Source organism: Eurosta solidaginis, chromosome 3 (genome assembly GCF_040869045.1).
Source record: "Eurosta solidaginis isolate ZX-2024a chromosome 3, ASM4086904v1, whole genome shotgun sequence".
NCBI classification, from domain to species: Eukaryota; Metazoa; Arthropoda; class Insecta; order Diptera; family Tephritidae; genus Eurosta; species Eurosta solidaginis.
The window spans coordinates 48,316,544-48,328,802 of NC_090321.1; the positions used below are offsets into that span (position 1 = coordinate 48,316,544).

At 34.4% G+C, this 12,259-nt stretch overlaps 1 protein-coding gene across 6 annotated transcripts in view; it reads right to left on the reverse strand.

Moving 5' to 3' along the window:
- RhoGEF2 (Rho guanine nucleotide exchange factor 2) overlaps nt 1–12,259 on the reverse strand; it is a 582,225-nt gene that overhangs the window by 554,771 nt on the left and 15,195 nt on the right. For 4 of the 6 annotated variants that reach the window (XM_067771579.1, XM_067771578.1, XM_067771573.1 and 1 more), the window contains exon 2: nt 9,526–10,014. In XM_067771579.1, the coding sequence (XP_067627680.1) occupies nt 9,526–9,551 (26 nt within the window). In that variant the 5' untranslated portion in view covers nt 9,552–10,014. The remainder of the gene's footprint in view (nt 1–9,525; nt 10,015–12,259) is intronic. The other 2 variants (XM_067771577.1, XM_067771576.1) reach the window with 2 other exon arrangements.

Below are 12,259 nucleotides of genomic sequence, written 5' to 3' on the forward strand. Positions count from 1 at the left end.
AATTGAAATCGAAATATCGACCTAAATATAACGCTAAATATATACAACAAGTGTGTGTATTTCATTTAATGTGTGGCCTAGAGCTCGTTTAAGATCATTAAAATTATTTCAATTCAAAGGCCGAAAGAGCAACAAATCAATTAAAAAAATATAGTTAAACAAAAGCACTACGACCAAAATTGCCCCGAGCTCGCTAATAGCCCGAATATCCATCTTTACAACCAAAACTTTATTTATCGGTTTGGATTCCAAATAAAAGCGCAAAAGGGACCCGTACATAAAAACAGTAATTAGAAATAATATATATGATAACACAACGAAATATGACAACATCGCCATTGTGCAGAATGACTGTGACATGTTACTCGGAAAAGAAATCACCATCGGATGAGTAATAATTTTATGTTTACGGCCATAATGTCACGCTTAGATTGAGATTAATTTAAGCAACTCTTTAAAATCGCACTGTAAAACCGGGTCTTATAATTTCTTGTTCATAAATATGAATCCAGATAATTTCATTGCTTAAGCTCCAACGGCGTTTCTGACTTTAGCGCAAACGCCACCACTCTGAACTCGTATCTACTGTCTACTACTCCCGTAACGCTCGGGAGCTGGTTATGAAATTTTGACTTTGAGGTCGTATGTAAAATCTCCATACACTCTTTTAAATGACCCTTGAACGACTTGAAGAAATTCATTCTCAAAACGCTGGCTGGGTTCCAACAAATATGAACAACATTAACGTATGTATGTACATATGCACATTTACATATATACTATATCACTTTATAGAGAAGCACATATTGCACTTTTCCTTTAGTATATGTACATATATATCAGTACAAATATTTTACACCAACATATGTGTAGTCACTTCATTTCACACCTTCAACCCGCTTCCGTTAGAATCGACAAATTGCGCCTATGCGGCAACAAACAGCACGCTGTGTATGAAGAATTACTGAGTGTAGACACGTGATTATGTCTGCATGTACGCATTCGCATATGCGTTCATGTGCATTTCTGATAATTGAAACAAGCAAAAAATATAATGAACAAACGAAACCTGACTGAGAAATTGAATGAAATAAACAACGCCGATCGGCGGAAGACGCAATGGAAACAAATTTTGAGTTCTTAAAATTTGTTTAATGCATTTTTATGTGTACATACATACATACATATATACTAGAGCGGGTCAAATTGTATGGATGGATTTTTTTTCATCAGTGTAGGGTTCTTATTATTTTTATTTAACTTTGTATTTTAGTTACTTTGAACTTTGACGCATACATTTAGGCGTATTCTTTATTGAATAAAAGTTGCTGTATATATAAAATTAAAAATGGTTTCAGTCACCACAATCAGGAGTATAGCAAAAACGTAATCTACAGATTATTCTGAGAAAAATTGCTGAAAACATCATAGCTCTAAGTCCGATTTCGAGTCTCCCCACTTTTGCAAAATAGATATTTTGCCATATGAATGTAGGGTTTGGCCAAAAAATCTTCATAGCTTCTGATAGAATTATAGGAAATATCATATTGGGCTTACTTTAAAGGTATTTTACGTACATTTCAGAATCTGTATTAATATCTATGGTGTTTTTGAATTTTAGTAGAGATTAAATTATTAGAAATTAACCTAAACTGAAATTTTAACTACTATATCATTTTTAACAAATTTCTTATGGAAATTTTTTTTCTTTACAGATAAAATAAGTTCAGAACATTTTCAACAACTTTCATTCAGGCAATTTTTCTTTTTTCGAATTCGTTTTAGTAGAAAAAAATTTTCAAAAAAAAACCTCTATGTGACCAAGCCTATAAAAAGGTGGCTTATGACAAAAAAAAAATTGCGAGAAACAGCTGTTAAAGATAAACAATGCATTTCTTCAATTTCTTAGTAGTAGTAATTTTTTTTTGAGTCATAAGCCACCTTTTCATAGGCCGGATCACATATTTTGATGTGATAAGCAAAAAAACACAATTTTTATAATTTTAATGTAATTTATTTAAAAAATTATTTTTTTACTTAGAATTGACCATTTTAACGTATTTTTCAAAATAAAGGTAATGTTATGTTATTATTTTTTTAAATCTTTTTTGCTCTCCATTCGTGGTTTTTTCACGACTTTCTGCTGTAACAGCCATAACACCTTCACTTTTTTTTCTATAACACGTTTGGAAACAGATGTTAACAACTGTACATATCTTTCCGTTCCTTGTATATGGCATTGGAATATTAGGATCATCTAGTGTTGGCTCATCAAATCTAAGAATTGTACGAAGTGATCGTATGGAATATTTCTTGTGAATGCCGGTTCAGATAGTGAATTAACGTCATTCAGATCAATCATATCAGTATAATCTGAAGCATTAAAATTGATATTATATTTTTTGTAAACTCTGAGTTTAGTTGGATCAAGTATTTTTTCTCGATAGTATACATTTTTTTTGATAGCTCTATCACGTATGGCTTTTCTATCATCAAATAACATTTTTTTTTTTTTTTTTTTTTTTAATGGACGTTGTGGCAGCGCGCTGCCCTCAAGTGGCCCAATGAAACCAGGCTAATCCTGTTCACGCGATCGATTTATATATATATATAATAACTTTTTTTTTTTTTTTTATTTGGCCGAGTCTTTGATGGGCAGCGATTTGTCAAGCGTCACGATCTGAGACTGCTCAGCTTCAGAAGAAATTTCATCAGCCAAGCGTAATAATTAAAGAGAACAGAAGCAAACGTATTATACATTAATTTAGAGAGGTGAGAACAATCTTTTTTATAGAAAAAAGGGAGTCCGAGCTATTAAATGTGTTTGAGTGAGAGTTATAATCTTGGCATAAACGCCGAAAAGGTTCGTTTTGTTCGAAATTCGTTCTACATTGTTTCAGCAGAAGAGGTTTGAAGTGTCTCGATGTCCGAGAGGGAACGCAAAAGTTCACTTCATTCAGAAGGAATGGGCTCGAAATTGATCCATTTAAAAGTTTTGTCATAAATATTACACCAAGCATTTCCCTTCGACTAGCAAGAGTTGGAAGATTTATAAGCTTTAATCGATTAGTATAAGGTGGAAGATTAGTTAAAGAGTCCCATTGGAAATTTCTTAAGGCAAATAGTAAAAATTGTTTTTGTATTGATTCGAGACTGTCTGCATGGACTTGATAACGCGGATTCCAAATTATCGAGCCGTATTCTAATATTGGCCTAACTAATGTTGTAAAAAGTGCTTTAGTTATGTAAGGGTCGTTAAATTCTTTTGACCACCGTTTAACAAATGCAAAAACACCTTTGCCTTTATTCACTGTAGCATTAATATGAAGATTGAAACTAAGTTTGGAATCCATCATGACTCCCAAGTCAATAAAATTATTTACAGTTTCTAGACTATAGCTGTTAATTGTATATGAAGCTGGTGGCGAAACTCTCCGAGAAAAACACATGAATTTACATTTTTTGAGATTGAGCGGCATATAATTTACATTGCACCAGGTAACCAAGTGATTTAAATCCATTTGAAGCAAGGAATGTTCTTCAACCGAGGCACATGATTTGAAAAGTTTTACATCGTCTGCGTACATCAAGATTTTTGAGTATTTAATTGTACCAGACATATCGTTTATGAACAACAAGAACAGAATCGGACCAAGATGGCTGCCCTGAGGAACACCAGAAGAAACATTGATGACCCCAGAAAGTGTATTTTTAAAGATTACTTTTTGCGTACGATAACCAAGATACGAAGAAATCCAACATATAAGACGGGGTTGAAAACCGAGTTGACTGAGCTTATGAATAAGTAATGGGTGTGATACTTTGTCGAAAGCTTTACTGAAATCGGTGTAAATTACATCAGTGTGAAGGCCTTTTCTAAATCCATTAGAAACGTGGGTGGTAAATTCTAGTAAATTGGTGATAGGTGATTTGCCCTTGCAGAACCCATGCTGCGAGCTTGCAATTATGGGGGAAATAGAGAATGTTAGGTGGTAGGTAACAATAGCCTCAAATAACTTTGGGATAGCGGATAACTTTGCTATGCCCCGGTAGTTTTCTATTGAAGACCTGCTTCCATTTTTATGAAGCGGAATAAGAAAAGATTCCTTCCATATTGTTGGGAAAACGCCATAAATTAAAGATAAATTAAATAAATCTGTTAGCGGCTGATAGATGTTTGCAGCACAATTTTTAAGAAAGTGTGTCGGGATCCTGTCGGGGCCGTATGAATATGATACTTTTAAAGTTTTTAAATAAGATAATACATCTTCTGAAGATATAAATGGAGCTCTGATTGAATAACATGAATCAATATGGTATGGGTATTCATTAGGTGAAACGTTGGTCTCAATAGAGTAATTTGATTTGAAAAATTCCGCAAAGAAGTCGGCGATCTCTTGATCATCGCTGGAAATATTATCTTGGAATTTCATGGATGATGGAAACCCTTTCACCCTGCGTTTAGAGTTTACGAATCCGTAAAATGCCTTCGGGTTGCAAGTTATATTTCTTTTCATTTTACAAAGATAAGCTTTGTTACACTTTTTGTTCAATTGAAAATACTTGCAGCGTAGAATCGAGTACTGTAAGTAATGGTTATGTAAACCCGTCTTTTTGAACAACTTGAAAGATCGAGACTTTTTATTCTTTAAAATTTTCAGCTCTTTAGTGAACCATACTTGGCTTGTATCGGAATGTACACAAATCCGCTTAGGTACGTATTTTTCAAAAAGACAGTAAATGGTATTGTAAAAGTGAGAAACGCTTTGCTCCACATCAGCATTAAATATTGGCCACACTATTCGAGATAGATCACGATTTAATTTTTTAAAATTGGCCTTCGCAAAGTCGAAGCGATAACTGGAGTTGTATCGTTTATTTCCGCTGTTACAAGCATAATTTACAACTTCGTAAACTATTTTGAGGGAAGGGTGGTAAGCATCTTCAGGTTCAATAATGGGTTCGCATCGACTAATGGAATATTTAGATTCATCATGCACAAAGGCTAAATCTAACACTCTTCCGAATTTATTCGATTGGATGTTGATTTGTTGAAGGCACAGCTCAGACATTCCGTCTAGAAATTCATTGTTGGAAGACTTTGACGAAACTGGTACGATATTAAAGTCAGAGATGCACCATGATATGTGTGGCATATTGAAGTCACCCAAGACAATAATGGAATCGGAAGGCTTTAGCATCGAATTAACAGTTCTCAGCAAGGAAATGTGATACATATAAACGGACAGTTCAGAAGATGGCGGGATATAAGAGATGGCCAAATAAATGTGGATAATTGCTAGTTGTGTGCGTATGCACAAGAACTCAGTTGTATCGGTGGCGGTTACGCAAATCTCTTCAGATGGTATTGAAGAGTGTACAGCAAGCAGAACCCCACCTCCAACCCTGTTCAGGCGGTCATTTCGATATATCTGGTAGTCATTACAGAGGATCTCTGAGTTAAAAACATGAGGTTTCAGCCAGGTTTCGGTTAAAGCAATTATATCGTAGCTGGAGTTAAATGATTTTAAAATCAGTTCTGTTAACTTGGTGTTTAAGCCTCTAACATTTTGGTAAAGTATATCTAAAGCAGATTTTTCGTTCAGTTTTTTGACTCAGTGTTATTAACAGGGATCTTTGCTAAGTTTGGAACACTCTTATTCCGCCTATATTCAAATTCCCGCACAAGTGCCCCAGAGGGCCAAAAATCGTTACTCAAGATAGTGTCAAAATGGTCAATAGGTACATCTAATCTAAAGGAAGATACGTTTCTTTCATAACTAAAATTAAATTTCCGAATTGTTACGTCATGGGTTTTCCTTTTTGAGAAGATATACGATTTCAGATCCTCCTCAGTAGTATCCCTCTCGAATCTTGACACGAATATCGACTTTTTAGGAGGGACTACAACCAACTTCTTAGTTCCAGGCTCAGTCGCCTGAGAACGGTTTGCAGGTTCAGTATTTTTTCTAGCTGCTAGTTTTGTTGGAGGTGCCTTTGATGTTGAAGGCTCTACTGTAAGAGGACTTGGAGATGCTAAGTTTATTAATTCCATCGTGCTAGGTGTAGGAACGATTGGGTTCTGGATGTTTTGAACGGGGTCTAGGGTCAATACGCCAGCCGAGACATCAGTTCGTTTTCGTTTGCTGTCACGACTGTCGCTGTTAGCATCAGCAGCTGAATCGGTAATACATTTGAAAGTTTTAAACAAGTTTTCATAATACTTGAATTTATCCCCTAATGTAGAAAGTTCCTTACCGATTTCGGAGAATGCGTTTCGGGTATGTTTGAAAAGCTTAAAAATATCCACTTCCGTGGATCTGCATTTCAAGCACGACCAACGCACACCCTTGTTATCGTTGATCGCATCACATATATATAAAAAACACGTGTCACACAATTGCGGCCAATGGACTCCTAAACTACTGAACCGATTTTGAATTTGTTTAGCACCCCGTGTGTATTTTGATCTAACTTGAAATATAGGATAGGTCTCTAGGGTCTCGAGATATAGGCCAAAACGTGGACCCGGGTACCCCTAGAGTGTGTTTATAGAATATGGATATCAAATGAAAGCTGTTCATGAGTGCTTTAGTAGAGGGTAATTTGCATACCCCTGGGTGACTAGGGTCTCAATATATAGGCCAAAACGTGGACCCGGGTACCCCTAGAGTGTGTTTATAGAATATGGATATCAAATGAAAGCTGTTGATGAGTGCTTTAGTAGAGGGTAATTTTCATACCCCAGGGTGACTAGGGTCTCGAGATATGGGCCAAAACGTGGACCCGGGTACCCCTAGAGTGTGTTTATAAAATATGGACATCAAATGAAAGCTGTTGATGAGTGCTTTAGTAGAGGGTAATTTTCATACCCCTGGGTGATTAGGGTCTCGAGATATAGGCCAAAACGTGGACCCGGGTACCCCTAGAATGTGTTTATAGAATATTGATATCAAATTGTTAAATTAATAAGAGGGTCAATAAATAGTCCATTTTTGCTTGGTGAAATTAAGTTTAACGTTCCTATTAGGCCATCTAGACATTTTCAATCAATTTTTGTAGCTACATGCAGGTCGAATTATGAAATGCACGAACCACTTCACTGTTTATGTCGTGATTTTAATAAACACTGTAAAAATTTAGACGTCTGCGACTCGTTTCTTGGCATTAAAAAATACCTTTTAACTACATTAAATTTGTAATTCGAAATGAAGCAAAGAACGCTAAACCGTGATATACTGTTCAACCCTTTGTTTCAAATTTGAAGTACCAGTTACTTGAAACTTGTTTGCAAAATTGCATTGTGATCATTATTTTTATATGTATGCAATCAAATTTACTCTGTATAAATTCTATTCTGTATATATTTTATCTACTATTAATTTGCTTTATTTGTCAATTTCATAAATTATTATTTACTAGCTCCTTCATGAGTACATTTTAACACATTTACAACATTTTAACTTTTGCTTACTTCTAAGTTGTTAATTGAAATTTTCAAACGTTTAATTCAATACAGTTTAAATATTACATTAAAATTGATGACTGCTTATGTTGTTTATATCGTGTATTACATCTGGGAATTAAGTGTCGGTATATTTGGTCTGTATAATTGTTTAAATTGTAGACTGATAAATAAATAAATAAATGAAAGCTGTTGATGAATGCTTTAGTAGAGGGTAATTTCATACCCCTGGGTGACTAGGGTCTCGAGATATAGGCCAAAACGTGGGCCAGTGAATGCCTAGACAGTGTTTATACAATATGGATATCAAATGAAAGCTGTTGATGAGTGCTTTAGTACAAAGTAATATATTATCTAGAGACGGACTGGGACTGGGATAAAATACATACCACCCTCTGGGACAGGCAATAAGGGATGCAGAAGAATGAGAAGAAATTGAGAGAAGAGAAAAGAGGGAAGGAGAAGGAGATTGAGAAAGAGATAGAATGAGAGGAAGATGGAGATAGATGAAGCGAAAAAGACTGAGGAAGGAGTGAATAAAAGGATTAGGAAAAAGTGAAAAAGGTGGGGAGGGCAGATTCAGACGGAAAAAGCTTGTTAAAATGTATGCAGATAGGCCAAATTTAGGGCAGGACAACGTCTGCCGGGTCTTCTAGTTGTTAATAAAATGTTTTCTGGATGAGCGTAATATGAATTACTTTGGATTACACCATCTACAAAATTAACGATAAGGTGTTATGTCTGTTACAGTAGAAAGTGGTGAAAAACAACCACGAATAGAGAGCAAAAAAGAATTAAAAAAATAATAACAACATTACCTTTATTTTGAAAAATACGTTAAAATGGTAAATTCAAGTAAAAAAAAAAATTTTAAATAAATTACATAAAATTATAAAAATTGTGTTTTTTTGCTTATTACTGGTAAATATAGTTTTTTTTTTTTTTGAAAATTATTTTCTACTAAAACGAATTCGAAAAAAGAAAAACTGTCTGAATAAAAGTCGTTGGAAATGTTCTGAACTTATTTTAGCTGCAAAGAAAAAAAATCCATAAGAAATTTGTTAAAAATTATAATATAGTAGTTAAAAGTTCATTTTAGGCTAATTTCTCATAATTTAAGCCTGATATCTCTACTAAAATTCAAAAACACTATATATATTAATAAAGATTCTAAAAAATACCTTTAAAGTAAGCCTAATATGATATTTTTTCTATAACTCTATCAGAAGCTGTGAAGATTTTTTGGCCAAACCCTACATTCATATGGCAAAATATCTATTTTGCAAAAGTAGGGGACTCTAAATCGGACTTAGGGCTATGGTGTATTCAGCAATTTTTCTTAGAATCATCTGTAGATTACGTTTTTGCTATACTCCTGATGAAAAAAAATCCATCCATACCATTTGACCCGCTCTAATATATACCCAGTTAGCAATGTCAGAATTGTTTCAGCATCTTGCGCATGTTGAAATCACATGCAAATAGCATAGCAGTGTTTGAAGAGAGTTTTTGTCTATAATAAAATTGTGACTTTTAATTTCTAGCAATTAAATATGTTCGTTTGGCTCAAATTTAAGCTTCAGGGCTGCTAAACTTTCAATCCTTGTGATTATCAGCATTAGTTGGCGCTTAATCGACTAGAGTACAGTACAAGTCATGCCAGTTTTGTATCAACTGACGCCAATTGAGAGCAACAAGTCTTGCACTACTTACCCCTCTTAACACTGTGGAGGTGTCCCCTTTCTTCTTTCTGTTGTTGTCATTGTAGCAGTGCTTCGCCCCATTCGATAGGTGCGACCGATCACAAATTGTCATTGTGAAATAATATAACTATATGATAAACCAAATATTGAAACACAATAAACATTACAACTGCAGCTCCTCAAATTTAGTAGGATATGCTAGTTTTTGAAACACAATAAACTTTCAAACATCAAATATTAAGTACTTTACGGTAGAACTTTTCTTGAACTAAAGGAATTGCAATTTTCTTATTAATTTGAAACCCTGAAACATTAATAAGCAATATTAATAATATTCGTTAATTTACTAAAGCTTACCTCCTTTTGATTGATGGGTCTTCCATAGGTTTTCGCCAATATAACCGAACGTTTTGATGGTTAACCAAAGAAAAGTTAAAACGTAACAAACACAAGCTGTAATCAAATTTTCAATGTATAGTATTGATTAAAGATTTATTTTTTGTGGATTATGATTGTTCTTTTGACTTTATTACACTTTGTAAACGGTGTTTTATATAAATATTTTTTAACAGCACCTGAAGTTTTACGTCAAAATCTGCAAGGTCAAACGTTGCACATTTGCTTATATATCGTTGTGTCGCATAATCTCTGTATATTTACGGTATTATCGTGATTTTTAATTATTTTTTTTTTTTCATTCACTTGTACACAAAATATTTTAGAAATACATAAAAATAATTTATTTCCATTTAAATGCACCACTTATACTTTTGTTTTACAATTTCTTTGTATGATCTTCACGTTTTATTTTTTGCAATTTTTGAGTTGTAAGCAAAGGGTGCTGAGCTGTGGAATTTTGAAATGAGTGGAAAAGCGACAGAAATTATAATTGAAGCACAATTAACAATATACACCTATGTACATTAGGGTGGGTCGATTTATTAACCGATATCGTGCCATCGATTTTTCGATAGGATTTGGGCTCGGGAAAAAAAGTTCCACTACGCATACCCAAAAAAAATAATTTTCGAGGCTGTGAAAATTCATTTTTTTGATTTTTTTCGACCGATTTTTAAAGATTTTTTAACTAAAAAAATTTTCATTTCATTATAAAATTTTCAATTATACCCTGTCCGACCCAAAAATGTTTGCTAAAAAAAGCCAAAAAAATGAAATTTCGCAGGCTCGAAAATTTTTTTTTTGGGTATGCGTAGTGGAACTTTTTTCCTGAGCCCAAATCCTATCGAAAAATCGATGGCGCGATATCGGTTAACTTTCGTCCATACAAATCGACGCACCCTAATGTACATACATATATAGGTGTTGTTGCTGATTCGTCGTATGAATGCATGAAAAACGTTTTTCCAACTCTCTTTTATTATTCGTTCACTTCATATTAATATACAATAATTTCTTGTGCTTAACCGATTTAAAAGCAATTTTACAACTGAAAATGCAATGTAGTGCAAATTTAAAAGAGCGATTACTATTGTTAGTAGGCTCGTCACTTTTTTTTTCTTTTCTGTTATCGAAATTTTTTACTAAGTGTACGCTGTTGGAAGGGCAAATTTATGACATGTATGCCCGGTTTCTCAATACAAGTTCAAGTCAGCTTGTCAGTTAAACTGGGCTTAAACTAATTCTGCAGTGTTTCAGTCTACTTTAACTGAAAATTAAGCTGATCTTAAACGGCCGATCTGGCAGGGTTGAACTCTAGTTAACCTCTCAGTTATTTTCGTTCGTTCGAAATGGCGTCGAATATACCCAACAAGCATTTGGGCTTGAGTACCATTCGAGCTCATGTTGATAACTACGCATACTTCTAAAATCTCAATAGTTCCGTCCATAAGTAGTTTTTCATATAGATGACATTAACACAAGCTTATGCATGATGTGTTTTTTGCACGTATTTTTATGGAGAACGACAGACCGAGCGACACTTATGTTTTATTACTGGTATCAACCACATTTCTCACAATAAACAGCTGTTGGTTTTGGTGGTACCACTTTGGAGATTTTTTTTCATCTCCATCTCAACTCGATATCCAATGTAGGATATCAACTGGAGATATGTGTTGAATAATAACACTATTTGTTAGAAATGGATACGTGGCTTAAGCATATGAAATAATTTTTTGTAACTTTCCTACTTTGTAATACAACCCTGTTTAAGTATAGAGACTGAATTCTAAAAATTTGGCTATAACGGCTTCTTCGAGCTTCACTTTTCACGAATAACTAAAGATGAAGCACGAAGAAGTAAGTACAAATGAAATTGTTTTAAAATTGGATTTTTGTAATTAATATAAATATTTGACAGATATTAAAACCGACGCTTTAATATAATCAACGTATATCATGTTCTTAATATTTTCGTGCTAATAATCAGTTGCATTCGCCGCCGCAAAATTATTTTAATATTTCTTCCACGAATCGATGTGAAGAAAATCGCCATTTTACGTTTTTACATGAAACGCTATAATTTAAGAAATTACGCCACGTCGCCGAAAATGCCAAAATCGAATAATGATTCATCTAGCGATAGCGAGGCTGATCGTACTGTCATTCAAGATGACACAATCAGCAATCTTCAGGAACAAGTCCACAAATTGCAACTGTTCTTGGAAGCCTCCGAAAGAGACAGACTAAACTTGATGAAAACGCTCGCTTCGTCAACGACCGCAAATAATACGCCTTGCGAATTTTCATCTGAATCATCTGCTCATAATACGACAAAGATTTATGCAAATGCCTCTACTGCCGCCTACTGTTCAGCTACCATATTTGCCACCGTCGCCTCATGTCCAGTATACACACTGTCACACACTGCTGCGGATTATACAATCCGCACATCACCAGAAATCTCATCTGCTGCCGCTGGTTACCCAGCCCTTACATCACAGCACATTACAGCTACAGCCGCCAACACTACACAAATATCTACCATCACTTCTAACAGCGTTTTTCATGCCCATTCATGGAACAACAATAACATCGTATCATCGGAACAGCATATGAAATAATTCAGCAATCGCCTATTGTAGCACCACACTACGGTCCGCAAAGAAACTACATCACAGGAAGCCATCCT